Raw genomic sequence first — 26,581 nt, forward strand, 5'->3', positions numbered from 1 at the left:
TAGTGCGTGTGTGTATTTGCGCGATAGTGTTATCAAAAGTGTTATTTAAAACTGGTCAAAAATGAATACCAAAGAGGGATGATAGATCTACCTGGAGATATGTTATATTGTCAGGGCCACACAAACGGCCATTGTCATATCAAACGGATTACGATGCATTTAGTTTATGCATTGCATTGCATTCATTCGATTAAGGCCTATTCGTTTCGAATCAATGCGTGATTGAAAACAAAACAATTTTCTTAAGCTTTATTTGTCCCAGGTATGACTTGTTTGTGAGCCTCTATTGTGGTAGTAAACATCTCTACGCTTTTGTATATGCACACATAAAAGTAGGCAAAAAGGACACTTACTTAAGCCTGACACTACTCTAATTCGGTCAGAGGGTTAGTGTTCAAAAATACTTCCTTCTAGACAAACACAGTCCTATATGTCATTCAGTCCAGCCACAGGGTCTGTAGGTCTGCCTGGATTCTGGAACAGGTTCAACTAGTTTGACAACCATTGAAATTACACCCCAACCACTACGGTTGTTATCATCAAGAAAGAGAGAAAGATAAGGAATGCGGCAAATATGACTTTCTTTTGTCACAAACTTGATAACCTATTCATGATTTAATTAGACCTTCGCCGCATTAAAGGAAAGTGCGAAAAATATAATTATATCCGTCCATTCATGTGATTTTATGTGTGGGATTAGTAGTTCATTGGATATGAAATTGAAGTTAGTCATAACAAAAGAAAAAAAAAACTTGGCCGACATTGCAGAAGTTTGAGCAACAGAGCTTTGAGTCATTGCCACAATAATCTGACGCTACGGGACACACCTGCAGCCAAGATCACGCCCACACCTGCTACAACCCGGAAACCAGAGAGCGCAATTTGACGAAAAGGCAAAGTAGCGTCAGTAAGTAACCTTTTTGATCGCTTTTACATTATGTGAAACCTACAACACGTCAAAACGTACCAACTAATAATTTAGTACATGGGAAATCGGTCTACTCTCTTGTTATTGTCGAAAAATTGAATATGCGTCTAAAACACTGGTCCATATATGGGCATTTACCGTAGCCTGTTGAGTTTACTGGCAGCAGGTGTTTAATGTTGTCGAGTTAAAAGTGAACAAAATAAGTCATTTTACAGGCCTACCCTGTTATTTTTCCACCACCAAGGCCAATATATGTTCCTTGATTTGAAAACCTAACACGCCGATTTGAATTCGGTCAAGGCCTTGTTTCGTAGAGCCCCAGCGACTCTGCTGTTGTTATTGAGGAGCTATAAGCCCTGTAGTCTCAGGTAGGCCCCGATACAAAGAGCTAAACGTTCTGCAATGTATATTCAACAACAGGTGAGTATTCCCATTTAAATGATAAGTAATGTATCATTTTGTGTAGGCTATAGCTATGCTTTAGCCTGAAAGCTCGGCTCTGTTAATAATTAATCGGAACAGAATAGTGTGGCCTGTACAATAGATTACACTGTAAATTATCGTGCATTGGATAAACTTCCAAACACACCATCTGTAAGTCCATTTTTGCCAACGAGAATTGTGTTTCGAATTTGTATTTTGTAAATTCCATTTTGCTTTTGATTTTAACAAACCCAAACCTGTACATCTCAGATTACGCCAGGGGTTATAATAACACCCCCTCCTCACAATGTCCCAGCGACTTTAACAAAGTTATCTATTGAAGCATGACCGCTCTAAACTCTTTTTGATGAAAACCTTAACTTACCCAACATCTAGCAATAAAACGGTTAATGATGTGATTCATTATCTGCGAAATGACACACCCATAACATGTAAAGGTACTTGCGACAGACCGATTTAGGAAGCTTATTCAAAATAGCCTTTACAATATCAATAACAACAAATATATTTTGTATTTCAATTATGCAGATTTAGTTAGGCAAGGCCTAATTGTTTTGTGTGTTGGTGGTAACCATATCTAGATACTGAAATGTTTTGATAATGCCAAATGTTACAATGTACAGACACACGCAAAGATTTATGGATGGTCAAGACGACACTAATAGTCAACACAACCTTTATCCCATCCCTCCTCACCCGACTTGACCCAACCCTCCGGGCATCGATTTGGAGAGTGAAATGTGTCTCCATCTGGCCAACGCACGCATGGCATCATGGGCGTTGCATAACGGACCCAGTAAGAGAGCAGTAGTTCATGCAATCAGTCAGCGACTTACAATGGGTCACGGATCTTTGCCATTACATTAAGGCAGTACAGTGCGAGCTTCTCCAGTTCGATACTATTGTTACTACTACTACTACTACTACTACTACTACTACTACTACTACTACTACTACTACTACTATTATTGCAGGAGCACTACAATGTTGCTATACATGTGGCAGAAACCAACTGCTTGTGTAAATGTTAACACATTTAAGGCCGTTGATTAAGGGCTGAACACGCGTAGGGTTGGGGTTCCTCTGCATATTTCCACTGACTCAGAGTTCAGTGTCTTGCAACTGTTTTCCTGGCATTACACTGCACTCGTCGTCATTAGGAATAGTTTGTTTTAAAAGTGGAAATCTTTTGCAGGGAAAGTGTGGTTCTTTGTTTCTCCTGCACCAGGATGTTTAATCAAACTTTGTTCATTGAGGTTAGCCAATTTTATGACAGAAATTACAACAGTATCTACAGTTCAAAGCATAATGCCTAACAAAATGGGAACCTCATGTTAATCTTTGACACACACACACACACACACACACACACACACACACACACACACACACACACACACACACACACACACACACACACACACACACACACACACACACACACACACACACACACACACACACGCGCACACACACACACACACACACACACACACACCTCTCTCTCTTTTCTTTACGGGTTGGCAAGTCAGAGCACGAGGCCTCTCACGTATCCCAGCTTGTATGTTCGTACGGAGGTGTTGGATTAAGTGGTTGGGCCTGACTGCCTTCTGTTTCTACCCAGCGCCATGGTAAACGCAGGCTTAGCATCTTAAATGGGCATAAACAGGAGTAGAGGCATTCTATCTTGTCCCTGCGGACAGACAAGATATACAAGGCACCGATTAAGCCTCCCCCTCTTGTCCAATGTGGTTGTGGTTACCTAACATTTTAAAAATAGAGTTTTTCATGTCTGGCCGGAGCACGCTGCGCTTTGGCTTTTTTTTTTTGTCCTTCTGGAGAACCGAGGGATTTCTGCTCCCTGGCAGTGAAATCTCCGGCCCTTATGAACCCCCAGCACCCACCCCCCCGACCCCCCAGCCCTAATCCACACAGCCCGGCCGCTGGAGTATAAATCCCACCGGCAGCTTGCATTGGCCCACAGACCCATCATGGTGCCGCGCAGATTATGACTTTATTGATGTGACTCCTCACGGGACGTGGCAGCGTGCCGACCGATGGAGACAGGATACGAAATGACAAGATACAGACCTTTAAATCTGATCCCATAGGGGGTCGAGTGTGTGTGTGTGTGTGTGTGTGTGTGTGTGTGTGTGTGTGTGTGTGTGTGTGTGTGTGTGTGTGTGTGTGTGTGTGTGTGTGTGTGTGTGTGTGTGTGTGTGTGTGTGTGTGTGTGTGTGTGAGGAGATGGGCACATGCACGGGTGTTAATGGTGGGAGGAAGCTAAGCTTGGATGTGGGATTACAGAAGGAAGGGGCCAGGGATGGGAGTAGAACGTGATCCGGACCAGCTTAGTACCACAATTATATACCGGTGGCTGCCACAGCACTGGTGGCGGGCGCAGCGTTTTCATTAGTGTAATGTCCACAGAGTCTCCCAGAATTATGTAAGAGATGTGCCGCCGTGCCCGCTCAGATCTGCCCACCGGCCAGCGGCTGTGACATGGCCACGGTTTGTCCTTCTCCGCATCCGTCGGCAACACAAAAGGACATCTGTCAGGGAGAGGAGGAGGCGAAGGCAGCGGCAGTGTAGGGCACCCGACCTGAAGGCATAGTGCAGCCCTGGCTGCTGAGCATCAGAGCGGGCGCCAGGCCGTTGTGGAGCCAGTGCCGCCCCACAGCTTAACGGCGTCGTGTCGGCGGTGGGAGGGAGGGGGTGGGGGGGGGGGGTGGCGAGGCGCGGACTCTCAGAGCAGGGGATGAGGAGTGTAAAGGGAGCGTTGACGGAGCGGTGGCGGCGGTGGTTGGAGGAGGAGAGCTGTGTAGCGGTCGTGTCAGCTGGCCCCGGGGACGAGTGGATGCCCTGCGGGCGCCGGGGCGTGAGGAGCGTGAAGGGCGCGGCCGTGGAGCGAGGCGCAGGGTCGGGGTAGGGGAAGATGAAGTTCAAGAAGTTCATCACCATCATGCAGGCGGCCATGGGGGTGGTCCCTCTGAACAAGCGGGAGCTCTTGCCACCCGGCCGGAAACTCTGGCGGCCCCAGGGGTAAGATGTTCCCGCGTCGCATGGGTTTGTTTGCACGCGCGTTTTGCATGGGGCGCCGCGCACACGTGCCGTGCCCGCCTTGTGCCGGCGCTTGCCTGGTGTGTAGCCGATGTTTAATTCAACATCGGCCGAGACTTTAAGCTGTAAGCTTGGAATGCATGCACATGGCTTGCTGATTTTTGACACGCCAGGGGGCGAGCCAATCAGCGATGCTGCTGTAAGTAAAGTTGAACGCGGTCGTGCGTGTTTCTTTGAGGCGGGCGGTAGTGAAGTTTGTTGTTTTATTAGTGAGATGTATGTTGCAGATTACCATTACAAACAAGTGATAGTATGTCAGGCTAGGTGGAAAGAACGAAACCGAGCGATTGCATTCTGACAATGTAGTGATTTAACAGCGATTTCATACATGTATTTGAAAAAATTAGTGACGATTTGAAGTTCAACATTGTCAGGAGGGAAATAATACTTTTTCTCTTTTTTCTCATACTACATATCTACCCAGCCTAGTTTATCCTGTTTCTGACAAACATTTGGCCTACAGTTTAGTCTTTTATTTTTTTCCCCCATTTAATTCCTTTTATTGTAAGGCATTTGAGGCTGTTCAGAGTAATCATTAGCAGAAGTCCATCATTGGACACAGAATCCTGCCTGCATTGCCAAACTCCAGCTGCTACTCCCGTTGTACAAATTGAACACCGCAAAACCCTACTTTCTGACTCCCTGCCACAAACGTTAAGTCAAAAAGAGGTTTTGGCTTAGCCACATGTCCCAACATGCTGTCAGCGATTGGGCCAGAGATGCAGCAATTCAAGTGACTGCAGATTATGGAATTATAGCAGGTACAACCAGCACTCCCCTGGGGTGACCTTGTCTTTCACAGTGAGGTCTACATGGTAGCCTGTTTATTTATGTAGCATCTGACATACGCCTTGTGTGACTCTGTGTACCTGTTGGTCATTACCTCACCTCACATCTTCGGTACATGCCACAATACTGAGCTGGCCCGGGAAAGGAATGTGTGCTGATTGCTATCTGTAATCAATCTGTGAAGAGGAGAGGATATAAAGAGGAGTCTTTATATTGCATGTCTGCACCTCTGTATTCCCTGACTGAAAGGGTGTGCCTTTTTTTAAAGGAAAACCTACCCCAAGGCAGTTTGACTTGAATTCATAGTTAGGGTTAGCTCGTCCGAGACCCAACGTGTGACCAACTAGTGAAGTCTGAGGCTCTGTCGACGTTGAGAACAGTGGCAGTGTTTGTGTAGCCCTTGGCAGGGGAATCTAGTAAAGAGCAGCCATCAACCAGTGTTTCCCCAAACAAATCTCAGTGGGGATCTCTTTCTTGTCTTGTTTGTGCTCCATTCGTTCAGCGAGGTGGTGCTTTCATTTAGTTTTAGATTAAGGAGTGGCACACTTACATAGTGTTCTGTTGTTGTTGTTACCTTACCTATTATTGATTGCTTGAATATATCCATTTTTACACTCCCAACATTTTGTAATATATCAAAAATCCCATTTTTGTGTCATTTGTAAGGAACGCCATAAGCATCTGTCAGTTATTGGGGGGAAATGGGAAAAATGTCTTGCCTGTCAATGGTGCATGAATGCAACGCGTCAATGTAGGGAGGGGGGGGGGGGGGGAGGGGGGAGGGGGGAGGGGGCGGGCAGGGGAGGCAGAGATTGGAGGGAGGATGTTATTTTGGGGTTGATTATTTTCATAATCCTGCTCTTTTCTGCTCTTTTTTTTCTTCTCTCTTTTTAACTAATGAATCGCACCTAGGCTACAGCCTAAACACGTATTATAATTCTGATGGTTTCACGGTACTTGTCTATTTGAGAGACACCGTTCAATGGTTTATGTACAACAAAAATATTTTCTTTTGGTTTTTCCAAACCGGAGGGATTTCTTGTTTACTCACTACAATAGTTAATATAGTAATGTTCCTGGCAATACAGTGCCAGGAACCGGACACCATATCAGTTTCTTAGGCGAATGCTTAGTTGCACACTCTAATTGTAATGGAATGTTGTGAGTGCAGTAAGCATGTTTCTGTCATTCTATCTTTAGACCTCCTTCTGATTCATCAGCATCTTGTTATACCGAAATGAACGCTGATAGGTCTTTGTTACACATAGAACAGATACACTGTCCGTTTGTTTGGTAAAATGTAACACACGTGCAGAAGATTTACTCCGATGACAAGACATGAGAAGCAGCAGATTCTCGTCTCAGACTGTATCGTTGTTCCGAGCGATCAACGAGAACGTTCTAACTAATTCATCTTGAACCACCGCTGGCCATTCTCCACTGTCTGCAGATGAAACCGGGGTTGAAAACCTGAGAGCCTGAGGAAGGAACTTCCTTGCCAAGTGTCGGTTTCCGAGAAAATACTGTTGGAGGGCCAATGCTGTTTTGAGCCTGATAGTTGTACACAACCGCCTACAGATACGGCTTGAAGCCATTAAGGGCATTAAGTTATTTATTAATACACACATCAGTATATGGAGTTGTAACCATTGATCTGTTTCTTAATGACGGGGAACCATACTGTACATTTATATCATAACGCAACATATGCTGGGGTACTCCACATTTCCGGGTTCACGTAGCAGACTAACTTGTGTAAATAGTGTAACTTTTTAACATTTTGGTTATTTCTTCCTCCAGGGAGCAGCCAGGCCCTGAGTCTCCCCCCCGCTCCAGATCAGACCTCCTGACCTCCAGCCGCTCCTGGGACAGGTTCCACTGGACCAGAGAAGCACATTACCTGTACCTCCGTCGCCTCTCCTCCTCACGCAGTTACTCCGCCATTACCCAGGTAGGGGCCGCTCCAAGTCCATTTTGTTGTCCTGCTCCCTCTTTGGGCCTTCACCGCTGGTAACTCAGCCCGTGTCATCGGTGTGACATACATAGTGCAACCATTTTTTTTTTTTTTACTTTTTTTATACATTTTGTGTGAAAGGACTATGACTGAAATGTGAGGCAAACAGAATAATATGAAGTACTCATTTTCCGTTGTTGAGAATAACCTGTTTCCCATGAATTATTAGATGGTCAATCAGTCAACGAATCCCATCACAGAGATGGCAGGGCCCAAAGGGACGTCTAAAGTTGACAACGTGTTTTTCTTTAAACCATAATAATCCGACTGGGATAAAAGCAACCAAATTGATAATTTATTCATTACTTAAAGGATTCATGCAAATAATGATCAATACATTTATGTTCTGTCTGATAACATGAAATAAACCTACACATTACATACAATCTGATGAAAAAGCACCATTACCTTTCACACCAAATCAGAGGTAAATTGGGATTAATTTAGTTAGTGTTTCTACACACGCGTGTAGATTCGTGTCATGCCCCAAGGGTTACGTTCAAGCATGTTTAATGTTTTTCAGATGATTTTAAATAAAACAAAGTCTGGTCTTGCGACAGTTCATGTGTTTCAGGTCCGGCCAATAACCCTCTTCAACATATTCTGGTTCACCCTTGCCCTTCTGTCTAATTGCCTCCCACCGACCAATGGGGTAGCCCCCTCTCACGTCAGCTGAGATTAAGCAGAAATATGTCTCTGGAAGCCCCATTGTTCTCACTGTTTGTCAGGTTATTTAGGGTAGTGGAGCTACTTTGCATGAGAATAGATTCCACTTGTTCAGGAATGTTGTGTTGACTTTATACATAGTTCAGCTTTTTAATGGCAACAGTTGTTTATTCCGTTTTGAAGTGTATTTATTTTTTCATATTTATTAGCAATAAATCGATCAGGCTATTGTTATTATTGTTATTATTATTTTAACCTAATTAAAATGTATAATCTGCAAATAGTTTTGACTTATAACCAACTTGTACGTTCAGGGGGATTTCTAGGGCGCATCTTCATTCTTAAAAGTGTCCAATGTGTCCTTCGATGAGCATCGTCATACGGAACGCACGCGCCCAGAAACACAAACCCACGAACACACACAATAGGTCATTGTGTGTTAGGTTCTCGGGCGAGTCTGTTTTTTCCGGACCTTTTGAGTGCAACTGCTTTTCCTCCTCCGCGCTCGTCTGGGGAGCTCACAGTAGGCTCCCTTAAAAAAATCAATGCGATTTTGGAAGAATCCATCTTGGCAACATCGTAGTTTATTGCGCAAACTAACCTGACCGTTTTTTATCGATGGGAGTGCGGTAGTCCTTATTCGGTTTAGCAAAACATATTTTCAGGAAACTATTACTTTCAGGAAACTATCTTTAACCCATCTCTTTGGACTTGCCGTTGGATAAACACGACCCCTGCTCAGTTGGTACACCCTAAACCTTCGGGGCACGGCGCTACATTTTTTAGTTGTGGATATTCTAAGCTTTTGGAGTAGTACCTCCATGAAATATTGAGCCATGTCGGCTTGTATACAACCCTACTGTTGAGATACCCTACGGAAGGTGACATCGGATTACAGAATTTTGTACTTTATTAATCATCTTTGGAAGTCCAGTTCAAAGTCCACGATGCCCGTAAACGGAGGGGGTCTCCTCTCTTTGAGCCGATACGCGACACAGTATTTCAACGTGAGTACAACCAGGCAAAGGCGGACACGGATTCAAACCCGATGGCGTGACTAGTTATTGATATCTGCTTAATACTCTTATGACACGGACGGGTTGACTATGATAAATAAAGCCATCACGAGTTACCGGGAATGCGTGCCTGTTGCATCCTACCCCAGCACCTGCTGCCTACATGCGCACTTTAGTCCCGTTGACGTTTTAACAACATGCGTCAGGTTGTGTCCGGTTAACTACATTTATTAGCTTTAAACAGGGGTCATTGGAGTGGACAGTGCCGCATCTTGGGTCTATAGCGGCAAGATGTGTTAGGATGGCCTCAAAGTAAGACTTTTCTCATCAGCATTGTACAGTTATGTAGTCAGTGTTATAGTAGCGATGTACATACTGGTGAATTATGTGTTATTGTCCCTGCTGTTTTTCGTTTGTCGCTAATTTCTTTATTTTCTTTCTGGATTGCAACTCCTGCTGTGTTCTTCGCGTTGTAGTTCACCATTCTGGCCAGTAGAGGGCAGATTAGGACAATGTTTAGGTTGTACAACAGTCATCCTGATAACTTTTCAACCGTCTCACAGTAGGGATGTCGTTTTTGAATTTATTTAGTCAGGATTAAAGCGACCCTTTATTTTGTCTCGATCTCCCCTTGCTATGTGCCACATGCTTTTCACATTGTCGCATGGATTGTAGATTACAGTGTTACTAGTGTATTAACTATTATTTGACATAAACAAAACATCCCTGTTTTGGGTGTAATTTACATTGTCTGTTAGTTGAGATGGTTGTGTTGAAAGTGCTGTGTTCTGTATATCTTTGTAGTTGTCAGGTTTGAAATATCAGTGGAAGTGTGTGTGGGATGGTTGAGTACTGCATAAGTACCCTTCACAAAATGCCTGTGTCTAAACCACATTCTGTGAAGATGACTTCACCTTTCATCATTAGAACTCAGTGGGTCTTGTTGCATAAGGGTGTAAAACTAATAATCTGGATGTAGAATTTGTTGGCTTCTTGGCAAGTAGTTAACATTACAATATATTATATTCTAGGTTAGTTTATTTGATAAAGGCATTTCATGCCCTTTTCTAGTGACTATAAATAGCTTTCTCTAGCTGTTGACGTCCACAGGAAATGGAATCCCTATTGCTGGCTGTCCTATTCCTGTACAGGAAGCTACATACTTAGTGCCCTCTTGTTATGATACAAAGGTTGTATGCCTAGTACCGATATTTTGGATAATTTATTGTTGCATAAACCTGGATTGTGTGTATTTATTTCCATCAGCCATGTTGCCGAATATGAACTTTAATCTTGCATGCATAATGGCATAGAAATAAAAATAGCCTGCTTATTCAGCCTATGCTATAGCTTGTGGCATTTTGCAATATGATTGTAATTTGAGCTGAACATGCAAAGATTGCTGTACAAGCACATCCATAACAAGGTGACACACAGGACAATTTATTGGTATTTATCCTTCATGTCTGCATTGCGCGTAACTCTGTTGTTAGAAATCTATACTATGTAAACCAGAAGCCAAGGAGGCCTGTATATATATAGCCAAGCATGCCTGTATACAGGACAGCTGAGCATGAGCCTTACCCAAGGTACATTCTCAATCAGTGTTAGTAAGTATATCTGTCCATAAAATGAGGAAGTAATATATTGGTAGACAATATACACAAGATCAGATTCTGACTAAAAGTGATCCAAATTTTCTCCTTTTAAAATCCCAATAGTGTGTTATGGGTAAAACAATATCCAGCTCTCTCGTGACAGATGACGATGATCCGAGATCTTGCTTTTAATTTATTTGCGGTCAGGTTTTTAGAAATTTAAATACAATGTGCATTGTTATTCTAAAAACAAAACAAATGCTGTGATTTTAATAGGTGCTCCATCCACAAAGGAATAGACCCAAAGCATTGAGTGTCATCCTAAATTCTTCAGTTTCTAATGAGCAGCAGTTGGGAGGGTTGCTGTTCGGGAGAGGATGGTTTGAGGCACATAGTACAACTAATTCTACAAGATGCATGGCATGCAACCCACTGGCAAGCAGACTAATGGGCAGCAGTGCTAGGCCAAAACGCCAGTACATCCTGTTAAGCTTCAGCACGCTTTTAATGTTCTCATGCCGTTTCGTAGCACATAGTTCAAATGGCCTTTCTTCCACTGTAGGTACTGTCTGCAATGCCATTTTATATTCTCCAAATGTCCATAATGTGGGTAATGATCTGTCGCCAGATCAACTCATGCCCTGGTTGTGCTGTGTGCCAGGGATGTGTCCAGTGCACTGACTTCACACCCCACCATCTCGCCAAAAGGATGTCCCCATCATGTATAGGTCTGGAACTATATATGCTCCATTTTCCAGGTAGTTAATTGTACCTATTGGTTACTTTGGAAAGTTGGAGGTCATGATTCGTAGGGGCCCAATCTCATTACTTGAAAGCGGGTCAATTGTTATGCAGAGAGCTAATAGTAGATTAGGATGCACAACGACACACGTTCCTAGCCAACAACCCCTCCAGAACTTCTCCTTTTGTATATATTATCTCGACGAATGTCACCGGTCGGGCACCGGACCAAGTTTGTGCGTGCGTGTGCGGCTGGCCAGTGCGTGTGCGTGCCTGTTAGCGTGTCCCTGTGTTTACATGGAGAGCAGACTGTGGGATTTGCGCTGTATGTAGGCCAGCAGTATCCCTCTTACGTCAAAGGCAGGCGAGCAGGCAGGCAGGCATGCAGGCAGGGCGGACAGATGCCGGCTGAGCGTTTAGCGGTAGCCGGTGTTGCCGCGGGTATGGAGGTGTGTCGGTGAGCGTGGCACATCTGGGTGGGCCAGAGTACTATCGCCGCCGCCGCTGCTACTGCTTCTGCTGCCACTGCCGCCGAACGCAGAGAGAGGCCGGACCACCGAGATGAAGACTGTACTGGGGCTGCATAGGAAGTGGGCCCACGCGGTCAAGACCATCCGGATCTTTCAGGGGCTCGTGAGTGTGACCCGGGTTGAGAACAGGACGGGACGGGTCTTTTGGGGCGAGCCGCCATGTTTTGATTTTTTTTTTAGTAATCAAAGTGTTGACTTTGAGTTCGTTCTTCATGTGATGGTACTGATCCTTTTCAGTTTCATCGATGGCATGGAAACGTTGTTGCAGACCGATAGGAAATTGTAGTCGACTTTGGGTATTTATTCCAGAGAATCTGGCAGGTCAAACTTTTACGCTGAGAGGAAAGTACTGGCTCTGTCGATGTGCCATTTAGTGGAGATCGGGATTATAGTTGTGTCATTTGCAAAGCAGTTCATTACGCATGTTCAACCTTTACTTTTATTGAGGTGTTTTTACCATCTGTTTCCTGGATACCTGAACTGTTTATGTATGGCTAAGCATTTACTTACTATGCCTTCTAGACTGTAAGTCCTTCTTTGAAGGTTTAATTTAACAAACCGCACTCGGGCAGAGATTCACACTTAAAATCCCAACAATGACACCTTCAGAGCTTGTGTAATCACGGTGTTCAGAGAACGCCGGTTGCGTAAGGTTTTCCATTATTTAGCTGCTCAGTGAAATCTGATCGGCCAACGTAATCATGCCTACTAGTCTCTCTCTCACTCTCCCTCTCTGTCTCACTGTCTCTGTCTCTCATCCCCAGAACCCAGCCATGGAGGAGACCGTATGGGAGATGTACACTGTCACCCTGCAGAGGGTGAGTCCACTTATTGTTATTATTGATCATTATTATCATTACTTATTACTAGTATTATCATTATCTGTAATACCACATGCAATTCCATTTGAAATGCATTCACGGCTCAGGCCGGAAGATGATACTTCCATCCTACAGAGCGACTCCATCTGAATTATTAAACCGGCGTCCATCCGTAGCGCTGAGAAGCTAGACGTAATCCTACATGCCGCGTGACGCTTGTCACCGCACCACAGGGAAGACACCGATGTGTTGTGGCCACGTGTATGTGCATCTGGTGTAACGCGTCTCATTGATGAGCTAGCTGAGCTCATTGCGTGCCACCCCAGTGATGGTCTAATGTTGGCCTCTTACCACAGCGCTCTGACCACAGGCACCGCCACAACCAGCTGTCCTGGTGCTTTTATGCTCTCTCTGTCTGTCTCTCTAGCTCACTCGTGCTCTTTCTCTTGCTTTTCATCTCTCTTTCGGTCTCTCTGCTGTCATCATGCTCCAGCAAGAGAGAGAGAGAGGGAGAGAGACGGCTCTCTCTCTAGCTTTTCATCTCTCTTTTTCATCTGTCTCTCTCGTCCCTTTTCATCCCACTCTTTCATCTCCTTTTAGGTCAATAGCTGCTGTCCTCTGCAGGTTATTTTTTTTGCGCTTAAATTTGGGTCTTTCTCCCCTCCTTGTTTTGTCCGAAAAACAAGGATACACGCACGCGCATAAATATGGAGAACATATTCTTTTTTTTTTCTAGTCGAACGATTATATAAGTGGACCCTGGGTAAACGCAAGGCCGTCACCTGGTTACAAATCAAAGCAGCCTTTTTGAGGCTTAGCCGATGCTAAGTCGATTCCCCACTGGTTTATTGTTAATCTTCATAAGCACCATTGAGTAGAGGACAATGCATGAGGAGACGTGAGCGTACTGGATAATGTAACCTTGTCCAGCAGGGCTACTGTAGTGGAGGTCTCCTCAGTGCTGAGGCAAACACGCCAACAGCAACATCGCTTTAATGGAAGCACACAGTGGGCCGAAAGTGCCCCGTCATCCAGATCACGCCCATGAGTTTGCACTTCGTGGGGGGGGGGGGGGCTGGGGTTGTAGCACGTGCTGGACTATGATGACTGTTGTCTCTAGGGAGTCGTGTGGGTAATGGGGATCAACGCGGATCGAGCAGGTGGTTTAGAAACCTGGACGAGACCGCCACTGATGCTGCCTATGTTGTTGATGCTCTGGAGAAGAGTCTGGAGAGCTGGTGGAGAGACCGTAACTGATGTTGGTGCTCTGGTGAGGAGATCGCTTCTCTAGTGAGCTGGTTAAGACAAACATCAGGTGCTGCTACTTGCAGCTCGGACGCCCTGTAAAAAAATGAAATATAAATGAATATTTGAAAAAGCTATTTTTACAATCCGTCTACTCACAGGTGTAATGCAATTTAACACAATTAAACACACTTCCCTGTGTGTAATCACCAAGGAGTACATATCAAACGTGAAGCCTACGTGGGCGTAAACGTATTCCCATCACGTGTTTGTCTCCGGTGCTTCACCACGGCAGAGAGCTAAAATTGAGCTGGGAATAACGCGAGGATTATCCCAAAGACAGGATTTACAGAGGTTGCACATTGAAGATGGCCCGTGCCCACAGGGGAACACACTGGCTGAATTCAATAATTTAACACATGAACTAAAGCTCTCTCATCCAGCTCAAGGCAGATTGGAGCGTATCCTCTTGTGCCCCTCATATTCACAACCCCCTGTTATCATAGTGTGGATGGAAGAAGGAACATGGGGAAATACGGTTTTGCTTGGGGTTTTCTACCGGTGGCCGTCCGATAAGAGACTCCACTGTACTCCTATACACAACAAAACACTGCAAAGTACTAGATGTACTCAATTTTACTGTTTCGCCTGTAGTGACATAATTTATAACATAACAAAGTTCATAATTCTAGATGACATGCTCTAATTATTCATTTGTTGTAAAGATGTAAACGGGAAAGAAAAAAGACCAGTGCCCCATTTAGTTTTTTTTCCATAGCTCATGTACAGCAGAAGCGTTCTGTGAGCCTGACTCTAAGTCTTGAGTCTTTATTTACACATGAGTGGAGCCCACCACCCCCACTGTCCTACACGCAATCTGTCAGGGTTTCATCTCCCGGAGGTCTCAGCAGTACGAGTAGCACGCGTGATGTTCTGGAGTGGCTGTATATTCTCTCTCTCTCTGTCCCTCTCTATCTCGGTATCTGTCTGTGTGTTTCTGTCTCTCTGTCTGTGTGTTTCTGTTTGTCTGTCTGTTTCTCTCTCTCTCCTTCTGTGATTTTCTCTCTCTTTCTCCCGGTGAACCATCTGGCAGGCAGAGAGGTGGTGCTGATTGCATTTATTCAGGCCCATATATATTTGGGTGCAGATGGGAGGGAGGGTGTGTGTAAATCTCTAGTGTAATCTCATTTTGTAGAATCAAGACGGCAGCAGGTACATTTGTAATCTAGGAGCAAATTCCAAACACAAAGATCGGGCGTGGACATTTCCCTCTATGTTGTTTCTAAGACATCCGTAAAACATAAAAATGGGCCTGCCTCAAGTAAATACCTCAAATTCTTCAGGTAGAGATAAGGATAACGCACTGTTACAGGAAATGGGCTGTTATAATAAGACACACACACACATGCATAAACATGGCACACACGCATACACACAAACATGCACACGCACACAGACGGATGGCTGGCTAAACTCCTCACACACAGGCCCCCCTGCAGTGCAACGGAGGGACAGAGTGTGTAATCACACTCACAATCTCCTTAATCACCGGCCCGCAGCGTGCAGACGGCAGCCTCGGTCTTATCCGAACACACTCGTACGCACGTGGTTAGCATCACACGCTCTGGGCATCGCAGCGCACGTTCATTCTCCCCCTCCATCCGTCCATTCATTACTCTAGGCAAAGGATATTAGCTGAATCGTACAACATGAAGCCTTGACCTTTCACAAGCGAGACCCAGAGACGTGGCTCAAGTCATATGTACTGACTCAAACCATCGGCTATTCCACACTATGGAGGTCATTCATCCTCTTATATAGATTGTTACACACAGACAATCACACGCGCGCACACACAAAAGGGAGGTCATGATGACATCATTGTGTTGACACCCGCAGGATTCAAAGATGGGCTTCGGCATCGCCGTCTCCGGGGGACGGGACAACCCCAACGAGGACAGCGGGGAGACGTCCATCGTGGTGTCGGACGTCCTGAAAGGAGGCCCCGGGGACGGCCTGTTGTTGTGAGTACTGTTGTCTGGGTCCCTCTCAAAACGTTCCTTGAGGCCCTTAAAGGGACTGTAGCTCAGGTTTGTTCAGTGAAGGAGAGTCCAGTTAAGAGAGGGAGAGGGAAGAAAAGAGCAGGATTTAGGAACTAGAAAACCCCCCACAAAAAAGTCCTCTCCCTCTGATTTTACGCACCTGTGATTGATAGGCAAGATAGATGCTTTGAACCAATCACAGAAGAGATGCCCTTATTGGTCAATAATTAGCCAGGTGTGGTCTTAAATCTAAATTGTCTAATAGAGAGGCAGGAGCACCTCAAAACCACAACACATTTCCCGCTCTTATAACTAAGGGATGGCTATACCATTTCTAACAACAAATTACACTCAAATAATAGCTCCTAGATCTTTTTGTACACTATGCGACAGAAAAGACACGATAAGAACGACGCAAGATGCTGGGGTGAATGCAGTGAAATTTGCAGCCTCAGCATCATTCGTCTGCCTCTGTTGTATTTGTCAGCACCAGTCGCTCTGTGAGAAATCCGTCCCCCACTGTGTAATCTGACCATGAGCGTGTGTGTGTGTGTGTGTGTGTGTGTTTCCCAGTGAGAAGGACCGAGTGGTTCAGGTGAACGCCATCCCTATGGACGGAGTGGTGCACTCCTTCGCTGTGCAGACCCTCAGAAAGTGTGGGAAAGTAGCAAAGATCGTGAGTATTACCCGAGACTTTACTCTACCAAATCAGACACGTTTCAGGGGATATGTAGATATGTTACGACGACAGTCAATACGATCAAGAATTTGTACTGTGTTTGAAACTGGTAAACATTAGCCTGGATTTGAAGGCTGCATTAATTTGCAAGAAGTGAACGTATCTTTAGTTCTAGTTAAAGATAGTCGAGGATTTTGACTCATTGGGTATTCCAGGTATCAGTTATCTGTGCATTGAGTAGATAACAAAGGCTCAAATGAAAGTCAGCATCTCAAAATTGTCAATGTTTGTTGTGATGAGTCAGTGACATGAGCCACCAGGCCCTTGACTATAGGACCATGCTTTATCATCAGATAGCTTGTACTGCGTTTCATCTGGTGCCATCACATTGTCCCCCCCCCCCCCCCAGACGGTGAAGCGCCCCAGGACCATCCCGGCCTCCTCCGCCAACCGCCCGCCCTCCCCCGACGACCGCGTGTTCCACAACGACTACAACGACGACTACAACTACGACCAAGACCGCCGCAGCGTCTACAGCGGGGGTCCGCGGGACCACAGCCCCGAGAAGGAGCGCGGCGGCGGCGGCGGCTACACGGACTCGGGCTACCAGACGCGGGAGCGCGACTACGACAACCACAAGGACTACGACCGCGGCGGCGGCGAGCGCGGGCGCAGCGCGGACCGCGACCTCAGCCCCGACCGGCCCTACCGCCGCGACGGCAGCAGGGGCCGCGTGCTGGAGCACGAGCGCAGCCCCGACCGCCGTTACCGTAGCGACCACGCGCTGGAGCGGGAGTACAGCCCCGACCGGCGCTACCGCAGCGAGCGCACCCTGGACCGCGACCACAGCCCCGACCGGCGCTACCTGGGCGACAGTCCCAGCCGGGGGTCCCGGGACCCCAGCTACGAGCGGAACCGGCCCCGGGCCCCCAGCGATCGTAGCGACCGGGACCGGGACTACCGCGAGCCCATGAAGCGTGGCGGCAGCCGGGACCGCCTGGACCGCTCGCCCTCCCCCCCGCCCCCTGCCCTGAGCATCCCCCTGCCCCGCCCCGCCTTCCGGGACCTGGAGCCCCTGGAGAAGCCCGTCAGCGTGCTGCTGCTCAAGAACCGGCCCAACGAAGGTCAGCGCGCACGCAAACTCACACGCACTAGCACACACATTATTGCCTCAAAATGACACAGCCTAATGACGCTAATGAGAACATAATGACGCACTCGCGGTCACGTAACTTAAAAAAATAGATGAATCAGTCACATGGAAGAGGATGCCTCTTTCAGGCCCTGTACAATTCAAGTCATTAATAAGACGTCCATTCAAGTGTTGCAACTCTAAATCAGCACACACCAGCACATCCAAATGTCATTTCATTCTCATATCGGAGACTTTTTGTGTGAAACGTTATGAACATTTTAAATGTACTACATTATTTCATGACTGGTATATGTCCTGTGTTGAATGTCCCCCGAGACTAAAACCTGTCCTTCCTCACCTCCAGAGTATGGTCTGCGTCTGGGCAGCCAGCTCTTCATCAAGGAGATGACCAGCACCGGGCTCGCTAGCAAGGATGGGAACCTCAAAGAAGGAGACATCATTCTCAAGGTAAGGCTCAAGTTCAGTGCCCACTTTTCAGGAATTAGGTGCATTAGTAATATGAAGGACATTGAGGTCAGACGAAAACGACACCCGTTTTCTCCTTTTCCCGCCCTCAGATCAACGGCACGGTGACGGAGAACCTGTCACTTAGCGACGCGGGGAAGCTCATCGAGAAGTCGCGCGGGAAGCTGCAGCTGGTGGTGCAGAGAGACAGAAGCCAGGTGCTGGTTCGAATCCCAGCGATGGCCGACAGCGACTCGGAGCTCGATGGTGAGATCCCCTACAAACTCAAAGGCAGCCGCACCTATCCAGTTTAACGGAGCATCCACTGATAAGATCTGATAGGATATGGCCTCATACCGGTGGAATATATACCTGTGATCTCTGTGTTCTGTGCTGTTGTGGTCGCTGTATTTTGTTGTTGATTCTTCACCCCTGTTTTGCATTTGGGAAAATAAAATCCATTTTATCCACATAACTCACCCTCCATAATTCTTCTATACACGCAACCCTGCACAAAAACCTGGTCACTGTGTATTCACTTACATGTGGATAATAAATGCATGTTCCACATCAATATCATCATATCCATGTAGAAATCTGTCTGATAAAGTATTCACCCGGCAACACAAATCATATAAAAAGAAAAAAATCACCTTCAACGCTACTCATTATTTGCTTTTCCTCTTTTTTTGGTGGTCACATGAAACCATGCTGTCCCCTGATTGGCTGGAGCCTCTCCTCTAGGCTTTTAGAACACGCCCCCCAGAGACTTGTGACCTACTTTGACGTGTGTGTGTGTATATTTGTGTGAGTGTGTGAATGCGTGTGTTGTGGGCCAGCGAGCACTGTGACATGCTTTTGGCCAGGGGAACTAATCCCTCCCATTATAATCCAGCTATTGGATATGACAGAAAGTCATTCTGTTTGGCCCCAACACATCCCCCACAGCCAGGGACAACAGGGCCAGCGCTCTGTGAGCAGGGATGGACTCCTGTGTCGGTAGGGATTAATCAGATCAGTCTTAAAGCCAGGTCAAGTGCAACTATTGTAAAGAAAATACAGAATCACCCAACATTGTAGAGCAAAAATTATTTGTTACTTCAAATCCAATCCGATTTTAATGTTAGCATTAGGAACAAAACAACCGCAGATTACGTTCTCAAAATTCTTAGAAGGTGGTAGGATTGTCAGGCTCGACATTGTGGGTAATAAATGCATCGCCATCGGAAACACGCACGTATATTTTTGATCGCGCATTTATCAGGTTAATAAGCAACACTGATTCCAGATAGGCTGGAGTTTACTCTTGCTACTGGGTGTGTCTTGAGTAGCCAGATACACAAGTCTTTTCCTTCTAAATAATGCAAATATAAACAGCATACTTCCTCTTCCTCAGCAAAACCAAAATAACATGTGGCATTTAACATGGCGTGGGTTCCAGGGAAAAGTCATCCTTGATCAAAACTTTGACTTGGTTGGGAAGGACTTAAGCAATGATACTGACAAATAGTACTCTGTAACAGTTTTAGGAAGTACAAAACAGCCAGAATGTAATGGACTGTCTCAAAAAGTGGTGACTCTTTAATAATAAATGATACATTTATATGAATTAACATGATTGGTCAATATGTACAAAACACAATTACTGAGAAGGTTTGTTGACGCTGACAATAAGGAAACCGATCATTAGGCAACGTGGCACAGACTGGACCGACCGGTTTATGAGCGTCACACAGAAACATGATCTCATGGTAATGAATATGTGCTCTTTAGACTGAGATATATATTTGGGTGCAGTTTGGAGGGAGGCTGTGTATAAATCTCTTTAGTAGATTTGGGAGTATATTTAGCATCAAGAACTTTTTCAGTGCTCATGAATATTTATATAACATGATATATATATACCTATTTATAGTTAGTACAAGTAGATATTTCCCTAAGAACTTTGCTTGCTGTTGTTCTCGGGTGCGTTCACACACGGCTTCATTTCATCCCAGAGGGGCCCCTGGGATTTACCCATCGGAGCATATTCATATTCATATTCATAAATGAATTACAATAAATTAAGAAGGAGGCACACGTGCAGAACAGCTCCCGACCGGTCGGCGCTCGTCTGGGTTGTGGGTGATAACGGCCTCTGTTGTACTCCTCCTCTTCCTCCTCCTCCTCCTCTGGCAGACATCTCTGAGATTGAGTCCTACCACTCGTACTCCCCACAGGACGACCGGCCGACCCACCACTCAGATCTCTCCTCTCACTCGTCCAATGAGAGGCTCCGAGACAAGACCAGGTAAAGCGACACCGGGGGCCAGAGAGAGGGCCACGCCCACATTCAACAGTGCATTCCTGCGCTGGCTCGCGCTGACTCTGCTAAACCGGGCGGGCCGGTCCCAGCCCCAGTGCATCTCAATAGGGTTTATTATAAGATCCACCCTTTATGAGGGATGTATAGACTGTGTGAGTGCAGTAAGCTGTAAGATATAAATACTGCGTGTGTGTCTGTGTGTGTGTGTATATATATATATGCTTATGTATATCTATATATACATTAAATATTCTGTGTCGTTGACATGGACAAAGGTATTACATTAATGCGTCAGTAACAGAATTATGTATCAGGGATCAATATTCAGATTCTTTAAGCTCAGGGTCTTACTAAATGACCTTATGTATACCGTTACAAACTTCAGTCATGGCTGATAAGCACCGTAGTTGCACAGAAGTGCCGTCAGTCTCCGGCGAGTCCGGCCCTCCTCTGACATACTGCGGTGGCCTGTGTGCGTGCCGTCCACTTTTATAGCGAGGACCCACCCAGCAGGCTGGCCAAGATGGGCGCCATGCCAACGCCATTCCGGGCTCCTGATAGGTCCGCGGAGGACCTGCCCCCTTTGGCACCTGACAGGGAGGAGCCCAGGTCTGAGACTCCCCCAGGTAACTGGATCACTGGCGTATCCTCCTCTGTTTGTGTTTCAGATGACGTGGTTTGATATCTGAGTGACGGATTACTGCCTGTGCATTGTGTCCCATTTGATTGTCTGGGAGTTAAGTCAATATAGTTTTGGTCCATGAATTCAAGACAAATACCTCCCAAGTATCGGCACCTCATTTTGTGTGTGTGTGTGTGTGTGTGTGTGTGTGTGTGTGTGTGTGTGTGTGTGTGTGTGTGTGTGTGTGTGTGTGTGTGTGTGTGTGTGTGTGTGTGTGTGTGTGTGTGTGTGTGTGTGTGTGTGTGTGTCCCTAGCGCCGGTTGCAAGGGTTATTCCCAAGATTCACGGTCTGCCAAAGTTGCCACTCAAGCCAAGCGCAGAGGACCAGGAAATATACGGGTGTGTACCAGTAACACACATCCCTGACACATCCTGGTGTTATCAGAAGCATCTGCCCTACTTTCATCATTATTCTTAACTTATCAAACCACCATCAAAACTTTTCTACAGAAATGTATTCAGTCAATTTCTAAGTTGTTTGTTTTACATATTGTACTGTACAGCTATGTGGGAATGAAAAGTGCTTCATAAAGGGACATTATGATAATACTTTGATTATAATGTTGTGCGTGTGTGTGTCTGTGTGTGCAGGCCCAACACGGTGATGGTGCGCTTCCAGAAGGGCGACAGCGTGGGTCTGCGGCTGGCGGGCGGTAACGATGTGGGCATCTTCATCGCCGGCGTCCAGGAGGACAGCGCCGCAGAGAAGGAGGGGCTCCAGACCGGAGACCAGATCATGAAGGTACCCCATACACCATCAACCCCCTCCCCAAGGGTGTTACCGCCCGAACCCGGGAACGAGGCGCTGAGAGAGAGAGAGAGAGAGAGAGAGAGAGAGAGAGAGAGAGAGAGAGAGAGAGAGAGAGAGAGAGAGAGAGAGAGAGAGAGAGAGAGAGAGAGAGAGAGAGAGAGAGAGAGAGAGAGAGAGAGAGAGAGAGAGAGAGAGAGAGAGAGAGAGAGAGAGAGACTTCCTAGTCAGAGGTGTTTTCGTTACACGTTCTGCACATTGCTTTGACAAGAGCCCTGGGCTAAGATTGCCACCCTGAACGCAGACACCAGTGGCTTAAGGAATTAGTTGTAAACAGGAAAGCAGAACTAGAACATGTTGAGGAACAGTTGGATATGGTCTCGCCTTGCTCTGTTTTCTGCCCCCTCCCTGCCAGAGACCTTTCTCTGACCCTCATTGTTAGTGGGTGACACCTTTTCGCTGCACTCTCGCCCCTCCCTGCCAAATGCCTTTCTCGGACCTGCAGTCTTTACTGATCAGAGAGTTAATATGATTACACCCTCACCCTGCCCTCACCGCTGTCCCTGCCAGATCCCCGTCTCCGACCTCCGCTTTTAGTTGATCAAACTGTAAATATACTGTCACTTTCCCGCCATTACACTTAATGAGTTGATCAAACAATTGATGTGGATTTACCTCTATCCTGTTTTGATCCTCGTCCCTGCCAGACCACTCTCTCTAACCCCTTATTGTTCTTAAAATAATTGATCGATGGAGAAACTGATTGGTCACACACAAAATACCCATTGTTTGCCTCACAGTCCAACAGATCAGTAAGCCAATGTTACCAAGGTAACATTGGCTTACTGATCTCTTGTTCGACTCTTGTTTGAACTAGAGAGGGTGCAGGTGGTTTGTGATAGGGTTGTTTGAATCACCAATGGGAACCGGGGGGTTGCCCCTTTCTGTATGTTACCAGCCGATGATGGCAGATAATGGATAGCCTCGCCCTTGCGATATCTTTTGATATATTACGTGATGTACTGTGATGAATTAGAGAAAGATAACGGTTGTTTGGTGAATAAGCTTCTGATTCTTCTTACTCTGGGGACTATTAACTTGTGTACAGCTCATAGGAAGTAAGAGACTGGGGTATGTTAACTGTTGTACAGCTCATAGGAAGTAAGAGATTGGGGAATGTTAGCTGGTGTACAGCTCATAGGAAGTAAGAGACTGGGGAATGTTAACTGGTCTACCGTTCATAGGAAGTAAGAGACAACAGAAATTGCAGTTTTGGCAGAACATGATAACGATACAATTCGTGGACCTCTCTCAGCCTACATAACTCTGAACCTCTGCCCTCTCCAAATGCTCACGATTACAGAAATGTCGACAAGGTACAATATATAGTCACTGCAATGTGTGCTATTTGTTTATAACACCAGAGTTCCTACCATCTCCAGTGTGTTTCTTTAGTCCCTGCTTGAGCAGTGTTAGAAATGTTTATTATCCTTCACAATCTCAGTGAGTCGTCGACTGGTTCAATGTGAAATAAACTGAGAGCGGGACACAATCGTCCATATTTATTCACAGATACCAAATATTAGATACTAACGTAATCGTTCTCTCGTGTGCGTGCGTGTGCGTGTGCGTGTGTGTGTGTGTGTGTGTGTGTGTGTGTGTGTGTGTCAGGTGAACAACATGGACTTCCGCGGCATGGTGCGAGAAGACGCGGTGCTCTACCTCCTGGAGGTTCCCAAAGGGGAGGACGTCACCATCCTGGCCCAGAGCAAACCAGAAGGTGAGCGTTGGCAAGAGCACAGCGCTGGGATGTCCCATACCAGCCGGTACTCTTAAGCTTAAGCTGGTCCAAAGGAGCACTCCTTAACTCAGCCCTGTTGAGTTAAAGGAGTAAGAGACAAGCAACCTTAACTCAGCAGTGTTGAGTTAAAGAGTGCTCCTTTACTCCTTTACACGTCCAAATAAATATAGTAGGGGCACACAACGGCGCATGAGTCTGTCTGTGTGTGTGGGTGTTGATGAACACATTTGTGCCAGTCTTCGTTTTCATAGCAGAACGGAGGGTGGGTGCAGCACCCTGAACCAAGCACCCACAGGTGCATCAACGTGCCCTGGCAGGAAACACGGACACACCGGGGCTTAAGGACTTATAGGCAGATGTAAACTGCAAGAGGCAGCTTGGAGACAAATCTGCGAGCTCATGTTTTATTTGCTCTGGCAGCAAGCCTGACCCCGGGCTCCCCGTTCAGACTGATTTCCCTCCGAACCAATCACAAACCGTTCATCTCATACGGGGGCCGGCCTGATTGGATGACTGACGGATAGCATAACCAATAGGACACCAGGTGACCCCCCCGGTCTTCTTCCTCTCTCAGTGTACAAGGACATCCTGACGTCGGGCCGGGGCGACTCGTTCTTCATCCGGACCCACTTTGAGTACGAGAAGGAGGCTCCGCAGAGCCTGGCCTTCTCCCGGGGCCAGATCTTCAAGGTCACGGACACGCTGTACGACGGCAAGCTGGGCAACTGGCTGGCCATCCGCACGGACAAGGAGAACCAGCTGCTGGAGAAGGGCGTCATCCCCAACAAGAGCAGGTGGGGGTCCGAGCTCCGCCTCTCCAGCCGTCTAGATCAGATATCCCCCCCCCCCCTCCCCCCTCACAGAGCAGTCCCAGCCGTCAGCGAGGGGAACTGCTCTGTTAGGGGGGGGGATATCTGATCTCCGGTGGGCGCCCGGTCTGAACGCTTTTCGATTTTGTGGCCGCTGCCTGCTCGCTCCCGACTGGCCCTCAGGGGAATCTCTTTCCTAATTGGTTTCGGGGTGATCCGTCCTACCTGTCAATCATGTGCACAGTTGATTGACGGGAAGGGTGTTGCAAGGTGTTGCGTTGGTGTTATCGTAGCTCCCCCGCGCCACTGGGGAACGTAATCTTAAATCAATGCTGGGTGTGCCCGTTTGTCAATCAAAAGCAATGCTGCCCTTTGTTTTGCGATACAGCCAATAAAGTATTTTTCATTGAAAGGGGTGTCTAGGTGGACACGCCCACTTACGATGTCACTAAGGCGCAGGGAAGGGCAGATTTTCAAACGGCTTGTAATGGCTAATCGCACTCACACCTGGTGGCATAATATCACCCCTTTAAATGTAAACTGTAACCCCTTTAAATGCACCCCCTCCCTGTTGACGTGCTGACACCATGTATGGGACTTCCACAGGGCGGAGCAGATGTCCAACGTGCAAAACGCCCAGCGGGCCGCCGCCGGCACGGACCGGGGGGACTTCTGGAGGCTGAGGGGTCAAAGGGCGGCCAAGAAGAAGGACCTCCGCAAGAGCCGGGAGGACCTGAGCGCCGCGCCCGTCTCCACCCGCTTCCCCGCCTACGAGAGGGTGGTGCTACGAGAAGGTACCCGGGGACCACGCCCTGCTTACTGCACTGGGCTGATGGGGAGACCACACCCCCCAGTTTGAGCCCCGCCCACCCTCTATTTCATAAAAGAACACATTTCTTGTTTTGTATTTATAATTAGTTGCCGCTGACTGTCTCCCCTCGTTACCCTCCTCAGAGTTGAGGGGGCCGGGTTGTAGCCAGAATCTTTGATCGGATGTTCACTGTTAACCTAAAATGGCTGATAGCTTAGCAGGGAACTCTTTGATAGTATGCGTTTAACCCGAAGAGGGCCAAAATTGCCTTTACGTCAACATTTTGAGCAGAATAAATCCATACATTACACTACTGCGCAAGGACTCATCATAATCTGCTCGGGGATCAACTTAATGTGCGTTGTTTGCTGAGGCCATGCCCTGATCTCTGTCTCTGTCTTACAGCTGGGTTCAGGAGGCCCGTGGTTCTGTTCGGACCCATCGCTGACGCCGCCAACGACAAGCTGGGAAACGACCTGCCCAATGAATTTGTCGTCGCCAGTAAGTATTGAATGTAATACTCTGGTACTACACTAGAATACCGGCTTACTCTGCAATGCTAGGATTGAGTCATTATTTAGACATGTCAGTAAACTCTTTACCAGGTAGAATTTAATCAAATGTTCACCTCACACGCCCTCAGCCCATTTCCTGCGGCTGCTGTCGGATCTCTCTTTGCTAATGGCTTATCGCTGCAGGAAACCCACAGCCTAAAAGAATGAAACCTGCCCCGAAGAATGAGGTCAATTCTAAAAATGGGCCTCATTTCCTTCTCTCTTTATAGAGACTGAACCCAAGGACGCAGGCAGTGAGAAGTCTTCAGGCGTGGTCAGACTCAACACAATTCGACAGCTCATTGAACAGGTACACCATCAATTTCCATCCAATTATGGTAAAGTGAGATTAATATTGATTGAAATTGACTATATGGATTGATTTTATGTTATGAATGTGCCCAGCCCATATGTGCTTATAACACGTCGTGACAAACATACACATGATAACATACAAACATACATTCAGAATTGAACAGATCCATCAGAGATAATGACATAATCCCCCACACACAGACGCACCCCCTACAAAACCCCAGAGAGTCAGGGACAGTCACACAACACACCAAGCCCACTGAATACAAGTGAGACCTATTTTCTTGGTGCTTCAGGACCTGCACGCCCTGCTGGACGTCACG

The 26,581-nt window shown here is 46.7% G+C and overlaps 1 protein-coding gene across 6 annotated transcripts in view; it reads left to right on the forward strand.

Moving 5' to 3' along the window:
- The first annotated feature begins 735 nt into the window (after positions 1 to 735).
- Positions 736 to 26,581, forward strand: part of tjp2a (tight junction protein 2a (zona occludens 2)) — a 31,906-nt gene continuing 6,060 nt past the window's right edge. For 3 of the 6 annotated variants that reach the window (XM_056588121.1, XM_056588122.1, XM_056588123.1), the window contains exons 1-18: positions 4,192 to 4,414; positions 7,082 to 7,232; positions 12,611 to 12,664; positions 15,812 to 15,936; positions 16,528 to 16,630; positions 17,043 to 17,757; positions 18,133 to 18,236; positions 18,347 to 18,500; positions 20,412 to 20,523; positions 21,034 to 21,164; positions 21,475 to 21,559; positions 21,812 to 21,962; positions 23,640 to 23,748; positions 24,344 to 24,563; positions 25,185 to 25,372; positions 25,795 to 25,890; positions 26,174 to 26,253; positions 26,555 to 26,581. The exon at positions 26,555 to 26,581 is cut by the window's right edge and continues 184 nt beyond it. In XM_056588121.1, coding sequence (XP_056444096.1) covers positions 4,308 to 4,414; positions 7,082 to 7,232; positions 12,611 to 12,664; positions 15,812 to 15,936; positions 16,528 to 16,630; positions 17,043 to 17,757; positions 18,133 to 18,236; positions 18,347 to 18,500; positions 20,412 to 20,523; positions 21,034 to 21,164; positions 21,475 to 21,559; positions 21,812 to 21,962; positions 23,640 to 23,748; positions 24,344 to 24,563; positions 25,185 to 25,372; positions 25,795 to 25,890; positions 26,174 to 26,253; positions 26,555 to 26,581 — 2,712 coding nt within the window. In that variant the 5' untranslated portion in view covers positions 4,192 to 4,307. Of the gene's footprint in view, positions 1,349 to 4,191; positions 4,415 to 7,081; positions 7,233 to 7,263; positions 8,969 to 12,610; positions 12,665 to 15,811; positions 15,937 to 16,527; positions 16,631 to 17,042; positions 17,758 to 18,132; positions 18,237 to 18,346; positions 18,501 to 20,411; positions 20,524 to 21,033; positions 21,165 to 21,474; positions 21,560 to 21,811; positions 21,963 to 23,639; positions 23,749 to 24,343; positions 24,564 to 25,184; positions 25,373 to 25,794; positions 25,891 to 26,173; positions 26,254 to 26,554 lie in introns of those variants that run through there. The other 3 variants (XM_056588126.1, XM_056588125.1, XM_056588124.1) reach the window with 3 other exon arrangements.

This window comes from Gadus chalcogrammus, chromosome 4, assembly GCF_026213295.1.
Source record: "Gadus chalcogrammus isolate NIFS_2021 chromosome 4, NIFS_Gcha_1.0, whole genome shotgun sequence".
Taxonomy (NCBI): Eukaryota; Metazoa; Chordata; class Actinopteri; order Gadiformes; family Gadidae; genus Gadus; species Gadus chalcogrammus.